General features: G+C 37.4%; 1 protein-coding gene and 1 long non-coding RNA gene across 2 annotated transcripts; both read left to right on the plus strand.

The window, feature by feature from the left end:
• The first annotated feature begins 521 nt into the window (after nt 1-521).
• Nucleotides 522-17,425, plus strand: LOC124456629 (AP-3 complex subunit beta-1-like). The gene is given in 25 exon segments (XM_047007025.1): nt 522-545; nt 680-841; nt 1,889-1,986; nt 3,516-3,570; nt 3,677-3,748; nt 4,828-4,890; nt 6,086-6,218; nt 7,325-7,377; nt 7,456-7,512; nt 7,913-8,023; nt 8,136-8,201; nt 8,888-8,995; nt 10,108-10,186; nt 10,944-11,062; nt 11,136-11,241; nt 11,443-11,544; nt 12,855-12,945; nt 13,318-13,439; nt 13,616-13,735; nt 13,870-13,911; nt 13,983-14,067; nt 14,772-14,869; nt 14,972-15,097; nt 15,100-15,272; nt 17,406-17,425. Coding segments are annotated over 24 exon segments (2,262 nt in total). The 3' UTR covers nt 15,270-15,272; nt 17,406-17,425.
• On the plus strand, nt 13,012-13,349 carry LOC124456647. The gene is made up of 3 exons (XR_006952366.1): nt 13,012-13,030; nt 13,135-13,225; nt 13,318-13,349. It is a non-coding gene; the product is annotated as an uncharacterized LOC124456647 (long non-coding RNA).
• Nucleotides 17,426-18,013: the final 588 nt, after the last annotated feature.

The raw sequence follows: 18,013 nt of genomic DNA on the forward strand, positions 1-18,013 counted from the left end.
GATTACTGACTGCCGTTAGCCGTTTCATCGTTTCTATTGCAAAATCGAACGGTTGCCACTATGGTAATCACATGCGTAATAAGATATGCGTCGCACAAAAAAATTGGATTTAGTGGCTCTACTGTATATTCAATATACTGTGGTTCAGCGTTGTTGGCCAATTGTTTTGCTTCCACTTTTTTGTTCATTACTAGCGTTAAAAAATCGGATTTTCCCATGCTGTCGGGAGGTAAGACGATTCACGCGTGACTGACACGAAGTCCGTGAGCCAATCAAAATGTTTCTTGGATCGTTTCATGCGTGAATGTCACTAATGACGCGTAAAATGAAACATGTTTGACACGCTAATATATTGCGAAATGTGAGATTGCATTGCCGTGAATTTTGTTGTGTTATTAGCAACTAATATAATAAGCACAAAACCAAACTCTGTTCTCGAAGCCCTTGTGAACACCTGATAGGCGTCTTGTGTCTTTTAAACTGCTGTTCGACTTCACGTAAATGTTTTGAAAATATTTTCCATGGAGGAAAAGAACGCAACTATGGTGCTTCCACTTTTTTGCATGCGAACTTCAGAAAGAAGTGAGCTAAAAACAATATTGACCCTTCTATATGGAAGAGCGTGTTGGAAACATTTTTTATCGGGTCTCGAAAGATTTCAAATGCATTATTTTTTAAGGAACCGGAAAACGAACAGTTTTATCCAAGTTCCCAAGAGAGCGAGGACGACGAAGAAGATAAGAATGACAAAAGTGATAAAAAGAAACCATACATAATGGATCCTGATCATCGCCTCATTTTGCGTGTCACCAAGCCATTGCTGCAAAGCCGGAATTCTGCTGTAAGTTGAATAGTCGCGGCCATTATTGGAATACTTTGATACTGTGGGCTTTTGCGGTGTTATTTTTATCCATAGTGCTGTTTGATATCACTGATATGAATATTAAACTTGATAACGCATCTCTTGCGAAAATTGAAGCAAGAACGCCAAAACTGTGATTTTGTAATACAAAAGTATAGTAAAGTGGGACCGATACCCCCGCGAAGGTCATAATCAGATGATCCAACTCCGGCTTCAATTATCTTACTATATTTTATACATGGATGCGTTATCCAGTGTAATATACATATAAGTGTTTGATATTGATTTTCCCCAAGAGTATTACGTGGTGTAGTTTTTTTGAAGATAGTGATAATATCCACTATGTATGCTTCCTTTTATTGTTAAAACAAAAGAATCGACTTCTTCCCCATCCCACTCTTCTGCAATGCATATCAATTGATCAGTTCATCACTTTTGTAGTGCAAATGCATTTTATGTACTCTTTTGCCACAAATAGAGAACTTTGTTGACGAAAGGTCGACAACAATTTACACGGATCGAGACCTCTGTATTGCTTTGTGTTTCTGCTATCTTTGCTAATTGCTACAGGCTATTCAAGCATCATATTTGCTCATTGAGATGCCTCAATGACCTAGAATCCAATATACCAAATATATGATTCCCCCCAAATTTTTTAGTTACAAGTGAGGCAAGCCGCCATCTTGAAAGGTGGCAAAACTGACGATATTTACGACTAATGTCTGCTTTTCCTGTGTTGATATGTACAGTTACAGAGTTGTTAGTCCTGGTTTGATGTTTAGAATGTTTGATAAGATTGGTTTTTCAAACTTTCTTTTAAATATTTTTTCAACTCGAGTTTTGTATTTTGCCACCTTTGAAGATGGCGTCCTTACCTCACCTTGACACGGTAGTTAGACATCTAGAGGACTGGGTTCTAAATCATCGAGTTGCTCAAACGATTTTTATACCAGCGGTACTTTTTTAACTTGACCTTTCACCAGTTTTAAAACTAATAAAACCGTTTGTCTTTCACGTGATTTTTAGGTTGTATTGGCTGTCGCTCGACTCTATCATCATTGTGCCCCTGCTTGTGAAGTTGGAGTTGTAACGAGAGCGCTCGTAAGGCTTCTCAAAGGACACAGGTTTGTGCAGTTTAAATCACGTGTACATTAAAAAACGTCTCAACCAACATGCATTGCGCGCATTTATTTATGTTTACATCGTTACTTTTTGGTATTGATGAAGATATTAAAGTAAATGGTTTGTGGATAGATATTAAAGTAAATGGTAAAATAATATCCCCATCACATGTTTGTGGTTGTAGATCGTCCAGGTTAGTTGAGTCCCGAGAAAGGCTGTTGTTGTTAATGTAGACTGACGTTTCGACAACTTACGTTTACTCCTCCCTTGACTCAGAAGATGACTACCACTAAGGTTGTCATAACGTCAGTCAACATCAATACCAACATTCCATCTCAGGACTCAACTAACCTGGACGATCTTCATCCATAAACATTTGATGGGGATATTATTGGTGTAGGACAAACTACACGTTTCTTTTCACCCAAGATTTCATGTAAAGGAGAAGTAAATTCACTGTGCGTCTGTTCTGCCCATCCAGCAAAGTTTTTTTTGTTTTAACCACTCTTTGTATACATACGTCCATCCGTAAACGAATCCGATGTTATTGAACATCAAATTTTGGCCGTCCACGCGTAGGCAAAGACGCCATTTCATATCACAAGTTTTCAAATTTACTTAAAAACTCTATTTTACAGTAATTACGTATTATCGTTTGTTCTAAGTTGCATTTGTACAATAACAAAATCCTCCATTTTCTCGACCCACAAAATGGCTGCCAGACTTTGATTGACGCACAATGCGTTGACGCGCCTTATTTTGCGTAAGTCCGTAGATATAGCTAACTAGTTTCCAGTCTTCGTAAGTTACTCCTCAAATCAATGACTTATTTCAACAAACTCAAGTTTATTTTTTTTTGCATTGCTCGAGCTGATTATTATTTTTCGCCGATCTAAGTATCCTGACCAAATATGCAATGCGCATCGTTTTGTTGATCTTTCCACGCATCTTTGTCGACCAGTGATATTCTACATTTAAATTCAAACATTCTCAAACTTTCACAATCACTTAGCTCTCATATTAATCATTATAGAATAAATACAATAAAACGCGTACGCTGATTGGTGTAGAAGTGAATTTCCATTTGCCTATGCAAACCGATCTGAGCTTAATCAACTAAATGCATCAAAGAAATTTTACAAATCAATCATAATACATGTTAGAGGAAAGGTCAAAGCGTTTGTTTCAAATTTGTCTTTTTCGCATTATTGTTATTTTATAAAAGAAATAAACGATGTTTTACGTGTTGGCACTGGCTTATGCAAACCTTTGAGGGGTTAGTGAGAACTCGTGAGCAGGAGAAAACTCACGACTTTCGATCTCGGTTTTGCACTGATCTGTTTTCAAGTTCTCCCAAAGGTCTCCTCGGTTTGCATATAAGCTAGTACAAACACAGTAAATATCTTTTATTTTTTAATTCAAATGTATAGTTACACAATAATTGAACAAAAACAGTTCTCTCAGATTTCGTTGGTCGTCAATAATACTTGGCACTGACCTCTTTGATGATACTGGATGGTTTTTTCTTTAGAGAAGTTCAATATGTCGTTCTTAGCAATATAGCAACATTATCATCGACAAGGAAGGTGATTTTCATTTGATTTCCGTGTCTTTCGTTGCATTGGTTGCATGTGCCTAAATTGGTTTAATTTCTGTCGTTTAAAGCAATTTCCTTATTTGTAAATCTTCTAGGGAATGTTTGAAGCGCATCTGAAAAGTTTCTTCGTTCATTCCAACGACTCAAAATATATCAAAACATTTAAGGTAAGCAGGTGACGATTGACTACATGTCTATATCAGACTTTATGTATTTTACTTCTGATCTCTGATGTACGTTAACTTGATCTGCTTAAGTGCCCTTGACACGATTTTTTCTTGTCTTTGAACAATCAATCTTCCGCATTTGACTTTGTTTTTAACGCTAATCTTGACATGCTTACTTGTGGAGTTATTAAAGTTTTGGCGATATGTACACACATTGAATAATTTATGCTTGGCCGTTTTCTGGATTTTTGAATCATGTTTTATTTCGTTGTTGTACCGCAAACCTGCTTGTACTTTGTTAAAACTATTGTATTGTTTAGTAAAGTGGTCCCCTACTTAGGGGCTGTTTACATGAGCCCTACGGAAAGGGCTAGCCTTCTTTGTAGGGCTGTATTCTACCTTTCTTTTACATGCAAATTCTAGCCATACATCAAGAGCTCTGTTTGAACTGCGAATTTCGGCGCTAAAATACAAAATAGCTGAAAACAAACCAATATAGTTGTCGTCTTTTGATTTTTTACGCTTTTTTACGTCGTTGATGCATTTTGTTGTCGCCATTGCTGAAAAGCGATGCCTTATCGCAGGCATGAAAATCCTTTCAATTTTCAGCCCTACAGGAAGGGCTAGCCCTGCTGAATGCGTTTACATTGACATTCTCAGCCCTACATGGCGAGATTTCGGGTAAACAATAGCAAGATCTCGGCTGGTAAGGCTGGCCTACCTCTCATGTAAACGAAGAGTGATTTTATGTGGAAATTTAACTGCACGCGAGATCTCGGAAGGGCCAACCTTCCCTGTAGGGCTCATGTAAACAGCCCCTTAAAGGAAGTTTTAATTTTTAGTGAAAATAAATGGAAGTTACGAATTATTCTCATTAGGAAACGATTGAACGTACATTCCCTTATTTATCTACCACAAAAACTTCAATGAATCCAAAACTAAGCATGCAGACATTTATGTTAAAAAGAGAGTCCATGACAGTTGTTGTAGACGATAAAAAATTTATGTAATATACACGTGTATCTGTGTTTAACATGAGAATAATCTTGAAGATTCAACGGTATTTTGTATTTTTTTAGCTTGAAATAATGACGAACATCGCTTCGGAAAGTAATATAACGTTGCTATTGCGGGAATTTCAGGTAATATTTTTTTGTTGAGATGTTTCAAGAAATTGCCCATTTTGAAATTTTAAATATTCTTCATCGAGATGAAAACTTGTCTGTCATATTGAAGATATTTGTGTATTTTCTGAACGTTACTTTGTATAGTTGCAGTTATAGTTTGAAGAGCTACAATATTTGTTCGTCAATAACCTCTTGTTTCTGCGTCACCTCCCACAGAGTTCCTTTACCTTAAAACTTTTCTCTCTTTAAAATTGATCCTCATCATATATAGTGGTTAATCTCTTCACACACAGTTACCCTTAATTGCACGAACATACATAGCTGCCCTTTATCCTTTAAAATACATAGTTACCCTAATTGCACGAACATACATAGCTGCCCTTTATCCTTCAAAATACATAGTTACCCTTATCAGGTGAGAGCACCTGACAGTACTAATGACACCATCAATGACAAAAAAACTAAAACATGCAACTGCCGACAGAAACAAAACTGCCCACTTAACGGAAACTGCCTACAATCATCTGTCATCTACCAAGCAACTGTTAAACGTTTGGACACTAACACAACTAAGACCTACATCGGACTTACAGAAAAGGAATTTAAAACTCGACACAGGAACCCCACTGCCTCTTTCCGCCACAAAAACTAAGAAACTTAACCAAACTCAGTAAACACATATGGACACTTAAAGACAACAACATCGCTCACGATATCTCATGGAACATCATTACTCACAGCAAACCGTACAACAGCGCCAACAAAAGATGCAACCTATGCCTGAAAGAAAAATCCTTTATCACCTACCAACCACAACTATCATCTCTCAACAAACGTAACGAACTTGTCTCCTCTTGTCGCCATAGACTCAAGGCACTTTAATGTAATTTGTAATCGTACACCTAGCTTGTATGTAGTTCTACCTTAATTTTTACCCTAACTTCCTCTTGTATATATAGTTAGACACATGCATTTATTATTATCTCCTGAAGAGTGAGAAATCACGAAACAGGCTAGTCGAGATGAAATTGTAGTTTTATGAATTTTCTTCTTAACAATATAATTATGCTCCGCTGTAACGCATCGAGCACTGTAATTACGGAAGATCAAATAAACAAAACCTAGTTACCCTTATCATATATACTTTTATCCTCTTCATACGTAGTTGCCCCATTTTGGCCTTTTTTACATCTCATCGTTCTCGTTGCAGAATTACATCAACAATTCGGACAAAGAGTTCGTTGCGTCGACGATACAAGCCATTGGCCGTTGTGCATCGAACATTCCCGAAGTTACAGATACCTGTTTAACCGGTCTAGTTAGACTGCTATCCAATAGGAATGGAAAGTTGCAGATACCTGTTTAACCGGTCGAGTTAGATTGCTATCCAATAGGAAGGTAAGTTATAACAATACCTGTTTAACTGATCAGGTTAACTGCTATCTATGCAATAGGAATAGTAAGTTACAAATACCTTCTTAACCGATCTTGGGAATTGCTGTTAAATATCCTTCAAAGCAGGCCTTGTTCACAAAAACTATAATCACCCTGAAGCAAAATTGGTATTGTAATGCACGCACAGGCCAACGCGAGATCTTTAAAACTTGGATTTTCGCTTTTTCATTTTATACCAAGTGTTTTTTACACTATTTTTACGTTTGGCAATGGGCTTGCTGATTTCATAATGAAATTTACGGATGCAAATCTCCAACAATGCATAATAACGTTATTATTATTAAAAGCATTGTTGTATGGCAAAATGGCGCGCTTTGATTGGCTCAGAAACATTTTTGCTGGTCCATTATTTTCCCGTAATGGACCAAGGTCCATAAACGCGTAATTTAACAGTCAAGTGTAAACAAACTTCGTAATGCAAACAGCAAAACGCAAAATAAACGAAACAAAAAAACATTTACGAATGAGATTCGAAGGAAAAATACTTGGAAAACAGTTAAACTATCCAGAGGATACAATTTGAAACGATTTATTTTTTATGGACGAAAACTAGAAAAGTGAAAGCCGACGGGTAAAAACAGTAAAGACGAGAAAGAAAGCAAGCTTCGTTTCAGGTCAAATAATGCCATATAATAATCCTTTTAATAACCTCGCTTTCTCGGTCTTTACTGAGAAATATCGAACCTCAGTCTTTTTGTACAAACTTCGCCCTACGGGCTCGGTCTGTACAAAAAGACCTCGGTCCGTTATTTCTCCGTAAAGACCTCGCGCTCGGTCATTAAAGGCCTAGTAATATAAATGAAATGGAAGTTGATACCGTAATCAAATAAATGTGCAAAACATGTTATGGTTAATTGAAATTACGAGTCAAAATGTAGTGTGTCTTTTTAAACTCTGCACTATCCTTGGATCCTCATTTAGATTTACAAATGAATGAAAATTTATCTTGTTGAAGTTGATGTATACATGTCAGACGTCAATTTCTTTACTTTAGAAACGGTGGTGGCTGAAAGCGTTGTAATGATAAAAAAATTATTACAATTAAAGGTAATTTTGTCGTTGTCTTTATCTTGATTGCGATAAACGTACGTATTATGATGGATGGCTGTTATTCATTTCTTTTAGCATAAAGATAAATCTCAAATAATCATACAAATGACGAAAATACTGAATAAAATTACGGTATGTAATCTTTATAATTTGCATAACTCCCTTTGTTCCAATCATTACTCCCTATCTTCCAATCATTACTCCCTATCTTCCAAGCATTATTCCCAATCTTCCAAGCATTACTCCCTATCTTCCAAGCATGACTCCTATCTTCCAAGCATTATTCCCAATCTTCCAAGCAATATTGCCAATCTTCCAAGCATTACTCCCGATCTTCCAAGCATTACTCTCTATCTTCCAAGCAATACTCCTATCTTCCAAGCATTACTCCCAATCTTCCAAGCATTACTCCTTATCTTCCAAGCATTACTCTCTATCTTCCAAGCATTACTCCCTATCTTCCAAGCTTTACTCTCTATCTTCCAAGCATTATTCCCAATCTTCAAGACATTACTCCCCATGTTCCACGCAGGTTCCCATGGCTCGTGCCAGTATCATTTGGCTCGTCGGTGAATATGCGGAACGTGTTCCAAAAGTTGCCCCGGATGTACTGAGAATAGCCGCGAAGTCATTCACAAAGGAGGTTTGTGAGTTATGGATTTCAACATTTCGGCATAACTTGTCTCGAAATTTCTTCATGTTTTCGACAAATGTTTTTAAAAGAGTGTTTCAATGTTTTTTTCCGTTGTTTTCAGGAGGATATTGTGAAATTACAAATCATCAATCTTGGTGCGAAATTAATTCTAATCAATCCAAACCAGGTTTGCCACTTGAAGAAAATACTTTATAATTATGAATTAGGGTGATCAATTTATATATTGGCAGCAACTCAGGAATACATCCATGATGGTGAGATCTATTCCTGGGTTGGGTGAGGAGGAAGGGGAGGGATTCTAGTCTGGATTCGTACAATACGGCCACCGTTTAATACGGCGCGCTTAATACAGGTTGGACTGTGTTTTGAACCTTTCCAAACTTAGAAATTTTCTTAAATTTCAAGTTTTTACCAACTGATTTCTGAACACGTTTATACTTATTAATAAATCGTTTGTAAGGTGCACAATACAAACAAACGATCAACTAAAAACATTAAACTTCACACTAATCCACATTGGGTAATACACAATTGACATCCACACATTTCCTGTACACACAATACAATGACGTAAGAACCAGATAACAAATACGGCTAACCTGACGTTTACTCCTCATTTGACTCTGAAGATGACTACCGCTAAGGTTGTCGAAACGTCAGTCAACAACAACAAAAACAGTCCTTCTCAGGACTATACTAACCTGGATGATCTACATTTATAAACATGTAACGATACTCCCGGGTTCAAACCATTTACTTTTTTACTTAATATACTGTTTATATTTTTTATTTTTTTCACACTTCTAGTCGTAGCTTGACTTACTAAGCTGCGTACCACTTCTATTTCTGTAGACTCAGCAGTTGTGTCAATATGTATTAAATCTCGCCAAATATGACCAGAGCTACGATATAAGGGATCGAGCGCGATTTTTACGTCCCATTGTGTTTCCCGGAGAGAAGGTTTAATTTTAGAACTTTTTTATTGTATATTTTATCGAAAACATTGAATTATTGGATAGATTATATTTCATCTCAAACGTTCACTCATTGGCTAGGCTGTGTTTTATCTAAAACATTCACTCATTGGCTAGGTTGTGTTTTATCTAAAACATTCACTCATTGGCTAGGTCATATTTTGTCTAAAACATTCACTCATTGGCTAGGTTGTGTTTTATCTAAAGCATTCACTCATTAGCTAGGTCATATTTTGTCTAAAACATTCACTCATTGGCTAGGTTGTGTTTTATCTAAAGCATTCACTCATTAGCTAGGTCATATTTTGTCTAAAACATTCACTCATTGGCTAGGTTGTGTTTTATCTAAAGCATTCACTCATTGGCTAGGTCATATTTTGTCTAAAACATTCACTCATTGGCTAGGTTGTGTTTTATCTAAAGCATTCACTCATTAGCTAGGTCATATTTTGTCTAAAACATTCACTCATTGGCTAGGTTGTGTTTTATCTAAAGCATTCACTCATTAGCTAGGTCATATTTTGTCTAAAACATTCACTCATTGGCTATGTTGTGTTTTATCTAAGACATTCACTCATTGGCTAGGTTGTGTTTTATCTAAGACATTCACTCATTGGCTAGGTTGTGTTTTATCTCAAATATTCAATCATTGGCTGGGTTGTATTTTATCTAATATAATTTATCTAAGGCATTCACTTATTAGATAAGAAACATATCTATATTTCCTGTTTGTTTTTATTGCGTTAAAGAAATTTTAATGAACCAATCGAGATTTGAACTTCGTCGTCCAAAGTTTCGAAATTAAATTATTTACCATTATTATACCGTATACCATATTTACCAAGTATGAACTTCCTTACTACACTGGTTTTGAGCTATAAATTTAAACTATTATAATATCGAAAGTTTGATTTTAGCATCTTCAAACCAATAGTAAATGGAGAAACTTTTGCCATTAGAATGTGATTTACAGTTATTAACTTCGGTTTGTTTTGGACAGCGGTTCTTTTTTTACGAATACTTTGTTTAATGTATAATATAGCACTCGAATGACATGTTCCAATGGCGTCGATTTATTTGTTCTCGTGTGTATTTCAGGTGGGACAGATTGTTAAACACTCCAAGAAGATATTGCTGGCTTCCAAACCACCTCCCGTGTTAGAGTCATCTTTCAAAGGTGAAGGAAGGTCTTCAGTCAAGGCTGTTAAATGCTTGAGTCCAGTGTCTTCATTAGTAGTGATCTGATGTTAAAACTTGAGTCCTTGTGCACTCCAGTCTAGTGTCTTCATTAGTAGTGATCTGATGTTAAAACTTGAGTCCTTGTGCACTCCAGTCTAGTGTCTTCATTAGTAGTGATCTGATGTTAAAACTTGAGTCCTTGTGCACTCCAGTCTAGTGTCTTCATTAGTAGTGATCTGATGTTAAAACTTGAGTCCTTGTGCACTCCAGTCTAGTGTCTTCATTAGTAGTGATCTGATGTTAAAACTTGAGTCCTTGTGCACTCCAGTCTAGTGTCTTCATTAGTAGTGATCTGATGTTAAAACTTGAGTCCTTATGCACTCCAGTCTAGTGTCTTCATTAGTAGTGATCTGATGTTAAAACTTGAGTCCTTGTGCACTCCAGTCTAGTGTCTTCATCAGGAGTCATCTGATGTTACGACTTCACTCCAATATATTCTTCAGTGTAGTGTTTTTATTAGGAGTGATTTGATTTTGCATTTTGAGTCCTACATTCTAGTCTAGTATCCTCACCAGGAAGGATATGATGTTGAAACCTGAGTCTTTATGTATCTCAGTTTACTCTCTTCATTAGTAGTGATGTTGAAACTTGTATCTAGTATCTTTATTAGGAAAGATCAAGCATTGCCTCTTAGGTCTCTGTATATGCTGTAGTATCTAGTGTCAATCCATGCAGCTAATGTTCTTCTCTATAAGGTCATGGTGAGTTCATCGTCGGCTCTCTCTCTCATCTCATAAACGCACGAGCGTCTGGCTATCAAGAACTTCCCGAATACCCCGAGGTCCCTCCCGATCCCTCTGTTAGAAACGTCGAGGTTTGTGATCGTTCATATCCCATGATTATGTTTTGATTGTGTGATTCAACATTTTATCGATATGTTTATGTAGGTCGAGCCGTTGTGGGAGAAATCTAAATCGAAGTCAAGATCAAAGAAAAAGTCTACATTTTACTCAAGTGAATCTGAATCCGACTCTGCGTCGGAATCTGAATCAGGTGCGTTCTTCCTCCAAGTCTTTTCCTATTGGACGCGTAATTAAGTTTATTTAATTTCAACAATAATGCTTTGGTTACCAATCTTCAAGCTTATATATATATAACCAAATATGCACAGTTTGGCTGAATAAATCATTTGTGTTAAGCAAGGCTACCCTTTTGTACGCACTGCGTGCCTATTTTTGCATCGTGTTCCCACAGGCTCCGGTTCAAGTGGAAGCAGCGGAAGTGAAAGTGAGAGCGATGAAGGCAGCGAGAGCGTCAGTAAATCTAGCATGGAGTCTTTACCTGGATCGGAAACAGGTAAGAGATCACGTGGTATGCTGTTAAAATTGATATCTATAGTACCGTTATATTCACAGTCATAGAAAATATAGATCGCTACCAGCACAATATTTGCCTACACATACCGGGGTTTTCGCGATGGTGTATTGCCGCATGGCTCCTCGGGCAATATACGTATTGACAGAAAACAATCCTCCCTTCCCTACGAATGGTGGGGTACATTAATGGTGTATTGCTGCATGGCTCCTCAGGCAATATACGTATTGACAGAAAACAATCCTCCCTTCCCTACGAATGGTGGGGTATATTAATGGTGTATTGCCGCATGGCTCCTCGGGCAATATACGTATTGACAGAAAACAATCCTCCCTTCCCAACGAATGGTGGGTTACATTAATGGTGTATTGCCGCATGGCTCCTCGGGCAATATACGTATTGACAGAAAACAATCCTCCCTTCCCTACGAATGGTGGGGTACATTAATGGTGTATTGCCGCATGGCTCCTCAGGCAATATACGTATTGACAGAAAACAATCCTCCCTTCCCTACGAATGGTGGGGTACATTAATGGTGTATTGCTGCATGGCTCCTCAGGCAATATACGTATTGACAGAAAACAATCCTCCCTTCCCTACGAATGGTGGGGTACATTAATGGTGTATTGCCGCATGGCTCCTCAGGCAATATACGTATTGACAGAAAACAATCCTCCCTTCCCTACGAATGGTGGGGTACATTAATGGTGTATTGCCGCATTGCTCCTCGGGCAATATACGTATTGACAGAAAACAATCCTCCCTTCCCAACGAATGGTGGGAGTACATTAATGGTGTATTGCTGTATGGCTCCTCTGATTAAATATTTACTAAGCAATGTTCCCGCCTCAAGTTTTCGTAGTTTGACCTTGTCTTTGGCATGTATGGTCACATAGTTTACTCATGACAAGACCTCATTTTTTTTACATGATGGTGCAGTGTGGAAATGTACCAGTGAACGTACTGTACACACCAGAATTTGAAATGGCTACTATAATATCGTGCGCTTGAAAATGACAAACAGTTAGACTTAGTATAAGGGTTTAACTTATTTACAACTTCACAATGCAAAGCCCGGCCTGGAAACCTTTGCCAGCACATTAATGCAACCCCCAGGAAAATCTGTTTGCTTCCTGTCGGATAAACATAAGTCTACTCCATAGTATGTGATATAGACTTATTAAGGAATAAATAAATAAAAATCTCTTGCAAACGTCATGCGTTTAAAAGCGTGCCTTTCATTTTCCTCTATACCCCTCCTCAGTTTTGTATCATTCAATTTCGCTTTTCAGAAAGCCAAGAGAGCGACGACGAAAGGAAAAGAATGAAAGAGCAAAGAGTCGAAAAAATCAGAAAGTCAGAGCAGCATCGAGTCGAAAACGAGTGAAGAGTCTTCGGATAGCGACGCCGAGTCCTCGGAAAGCGATTCGTCACAGGAGAGTGACGCGCAAGAAACGCCAGCGAAAAAGTGAGATAAATTACTGTGCACTTTCAAAGGATATGTATACCACTGTTTGTAATTCAGCTTTTCACATATGAACTGTACAATTAATCACAATATTCTGTATTGAGGTCGAAACGAAGAAATCCGATGATGCTCCGAAGAATAAACGAGTTTCTAAGCCACCAACAACTGATCAATTGCTTTCGTTTGATGAAGATAGTAAGCTCACTCTTTAACGGCTTAACTTGTGGCACTGAAATCACCAATCCGATTGATTTTTCCTCATACGAAATACTTTAATATTTTTATAGTTCCTGTGGCTCCTGTTGTAAATGGTCCTACATAAGAACATTCTTTCCCCTCGCTGGTGGACGATATGAAAACACTTTCCCTTGGTGTCGTACAGAATGGAGTTGCTGCGGTTGTGCAAAAGGTACATCGATGACTTAAGTATTCAATGCGCATGCTCTAGATTAAGGACGAGGTCCTTTTCAACTGATATAACAATGAAAGGCTACAGATGAATAGCAACACAGCCAATCGCCTACTTGAATTGCGCATGACATGACACGTGATCAAATCATGCCTCAAGCCGACTTTCTCATGTAGGTCGTAACGGACTTCTCCAATTGAGGACTTATGAACTGCTCAATAAGATGGCTGGTCGTGGATTGCAGGCTCAATACAAGTTCCCGGAGTCCGTGTCTGTATTCGACTACGATGGTCGCCGTTGAAGTAACATTTACTAACAGCGGCAGTTCATGTTGAAAACATTCACGTTGGCGAGAAGGTAAATTGCATTGTAAGTCATAGTCGTTAGTAGAAATGTGCTTACTGAGACTCTGTTTGTTTTCTCGTCTTAGAAAGTGGGACTCGGCAGAAAATAGCCGATTTTCCTAAGATTGGTGAGTTGTCGCTTAGAAAATATTTAAACCACCCATAATAATTGGGATGGGGTTGCTTTGCTCTTGTTTAGAATCGATCGGTATTGGTTCTACAGTCACCGTGAGCATGGGGATAGATTTTAAGGATACTATACAACCAGTTAGTTTTGAGATATGGTATGTCGCGTTACTGTTTTTATCAATTATTAATTATCTTTTATCATCAAAATATTTCCGTTGAAGTCATTGGATTTAGCATAAAAACAAGTCAATGTATAAGTGATGATCATACGTTAGTCAACTCACCTTGATGATGGACTGGAGTTTATAAGAACTCAAGTTTCAACATTACGTCACTCCTGATGAGAACACTAGACTGGAGTTTATAAGAACTCAAGTTTCAACATTACGTCACTCCTGGATATGAGAACACTAGACTGGAGTTTATAAGAACTCAAGTTTCAACATTACGTCACTCCTGATGAGAACACTAGACTGGAGTTTATAAGAACTCAAGTTTCAACAATCTGATGAGAACACTAGACTGGAGTTTATAAGAACTCAAGACCACCTGATAGAACACTAGACTTGAGTTTATAAGAACTCAAGTTTCAACATTACGTCACTCACATGAGGACACTAGACTGGAGTTTATAAGAACTCAAGTTTCAACATTACGTCACTCCTGATGAGGACACTAGACTGGAGTTTATAAGAACTCAAGTTTCAACATCAGATAACTCATATGACTCAACATATCCCTCCAGACCCAGCGCACCACTCTGTGTATATAAGGCACCCAAGCTTAACATAAGAGGATAATTTAGAATACCTAGCAGCAAAACTTTATCATGCGTTCAAATTGATCTCTTTTTCACCAGCACGAAGTCCGATAAGTTTACTGTCAAGTTGAAATGCCCGATGGGAGAACAGCTTCACGCGAGGCCGATAACTGAAAATGACTTTCTTACTTTGCAAAGTAAGTATCGCGGTTATAAATTTTTATCTTGCTTATACAAATGCATGTAAAATGAAATTATTACAGAAATATTGACTTACCTTAAATTATCTTCGTTCACAGAGAAGTTGTCGGGTATGAATGAAAGCTCTCTGACTGTGGATATCCCGCAGGAGAACTGCGAGGAACGCGTGCTCGCGTCGAAAATCCTGGGTTGTGCGAGTGTAGCGGCATTACCCAGAAATAGCAGCTTAATTATTATAGGTTTTCTGGGTCGGCTACTTCATCCGGGGTCCCCGTATTGATAACTGTCGAACTTAAGGAGTATGGAAAAGAGAGTAGGATTACGGTGAATTGCGAAAAAATGACAATCAATTCAATTTTGGCGAAAGAACTGGTCGCCGCTGTGGGAAAAGTATGATACGTAAGTTCCCAGGATGTAAGCTGAAGGAGGGAAAAAATTCAATTATCCTTGTTGGGTAATACAATCCACGTGTGGGTTGTGAATATAAAACGCACGTGCTTCGCACATGGCCTAAGTATTCTTATGATTTTGTAACTTGCCCAAAAACTTGTAAGCTCGCTCAGACTATTTTGCATTAGAAATCTGCTGTTTCGAAATTTCTTCGAAATGGCCAAATAATATAATGAATGCTAGAAAGTGGTAACAGTTCCGAACCTGGAAAGGTCGAAATTTATATTACTGTTAGTATTTTTTCCAATCAAAAATAATTTACAATGAGTCACGTTGGCATTATTTTTATGTTTAGAAATTTCTAACCAACAACGTCGTTTTCGAAGTATTTTCAATTGTAGATTGGCATAATGTGTTGATTTACCCTAGATTCGCCACCGAATGATAACTCTGTATAATCATTAGCTGCTTTATCAAACCAAGAATGATTTAATATGTGTATAAAAAAAATCATGAAGGACTCTACTTTTTAGTGAAATATCAATTCCTTGTTTAATTTATTTGAAACGGAAACTTATTCTGTTTACAACCTTCTGTTGTAGCGTACGTTGTCTTACGGAGAAAGGGATTGGGTGGGGTCCACCATCATGAATCCATGATAGTTTGATATTGTTTTGGGGGCGAGGTGGGAGGGGCTCTTCAAAGCTTTTGTCATTACCACGTTGAAATGCTTTTTGTTAGAAAATGTTTTCGAGTTGATCTTTTAGAATGCGTGGAAATTACATTCAAAGAAATTTTTTGCACAACCGTGTAGGACAAATAAAATCATTCAGCTGTTGTCCTTATTTCTTTCTAATCCACAACTCTTGACGACGGTCTTAGTCACGCGGTACACTAACCTGCGCGAATTTTGCTCATGACTTAGGACTTTGGCTTTGTGGCTTTGAATGTCAGATCAATTTTAACGAACAGTTTGTTACCGTCTTCATACCCAATTCCTGCTAGCCATTAATTGTAATGCTTACATAGTGGGGTGTGATTGAAAACCACTGAAAACTCTGTAAAAGAACCATTGCTTCAATAAGAACGATGCAAGTAGATGTCCAATTCAAGGACACGTTTTAAGAAATTCAAAATGGCGGCAAATGTGCTGTGCTCCGTGTTGTCTCCGAAAATCTTTGTAAAAGTCAAGATTCTTGTAGTTCTCAAAGTGTAAATGCTGCCAAAATCGGCATTTTTCGTTTTTCCAAACCGAAATTAATAACTAATAATTCCACTAAACTTCGCTGTCGATTTCCAAAGTCGTAGTTTTTATTTTCATGTATTTTTAGACACGTAAAATTATCTTATAACTATCTTATTCTTTTGTAAATCTCCGACACAATCAGCGAGACAATATTTAGTATGAGGAACGCAAACAGGAGGTTAGATGTCCTGTGGTGCAGCAAGTGAAATGCGCCGATCAAATATATGAATATGGTCGTCAAAATTTTCAGCGAACTACAGCCGTCTCAGAAGAACTGCTCATCTTTAAAATCAGCCAACATTTAGAATTTGCATGATTCAGTAGCTAATTTCTAATCCCCAAAGAGGCATAGATGCTATTGAAATGAATTTCGTGCTTGAAACTTGCAATGAACAGTTGTCGCAATTCGTATGTATTATTGTTTTCAAATACCTTTGAAGATATTTTGGAGATCAATTACTGCTAAATCATGCTAATTGTAAAACGCCGGCTGCATGAGCAGTTTTTGAGACACCCTGTAGAGACGGAATACCTTAAATATAAGATATTCGAAAATCTCTACATATGGAGACATTTTCGTGAGCGATAAATTCTTCATTGAATTAAATTGTTGCAAAAAAGTCTTGCCGCAAATTTGTCAATTTCAACGTTTGATTCGTTAGATCATCGACAGTTTTAAATACTTTAATTTAGTCCAAATTAGTAGTGCAATTATGACTTCTCGTCCTATAGAATGGCAAACCTAATTGGTTTTGCGTTTGTTTCGTTTTGAAAATGTGCTTGACACAGCTGCGATGCGGCGTTTATTCGCTGGAAAAGGAATTACTGCGAAAGCGATAACGCTCTTTGTCGCTGGCTTATGTAAATTTATAACGAGCTTTTGTGAATTTTAATAGGTCCATGTTAACGCACATTTCAAGCACAATTACAATATACGGACGTATAATGCAGATGTAGTTGGAAACAAAATGCAACAAGGCAAAATTTTATCGAGTTTTGAGACTCCACTGAAAAGCTTGAACACACAGCTCTGTATTGCATTTGCAAAGTGGAATATATAGGAGAGAAGAGCACTTCATAGAAAGTAGCTCAGATATATCAATCTTATCGCTATGGAAACTTTTATATTTTTCATTGTCGCAATATCTTCATTTGGCATCGTTGGAAATACCCTTGTGATCGCTTCGATATTAAAAAGAAAGAGTTTGTTAAAGAAGAACTTCTACTTTCTTGTCTTGCATCTCGCGATATGTGACGTATTTACAATGTTGAGCATATTTCTCCATTTGATATTGGATAACTTTCTTAAAAGCGCTTTAATATTGTTTAACTGCTTAAGTATAAATGACATTTATTTTTTCTTTCAAGTAAGCGGAGTTTGTATCATGATGCTCATTTCCGTTCTACGTTATCGTGCGATAGTTTGTCCATTGAAACTTTCTCTCAGTCAACTGAAGATAAAAATCGTTTGTGGTTTAGCGTACATCATTGGTTTGGTCGCAAC

The sequence above is a fragment of the Xenia sp. Carnegie-2017 genome, unplaced genomic scaffold (assembly GCF_021976095.1).
Source record: "Xenia sp. Carnegie-2017 unplaced genomic scaffold, XeniaSp_v1 HiC_scaffold_58, whole genome shotgun sequence".
NCBI classification, from domain to species: domain Eukaryota; kingdom Metazoa; phylum Cnidaria; class Anthozoa; order Malacalcyonacea; family Xeniidae; genus Xenia; species Xenia sp. Carnegie-2017.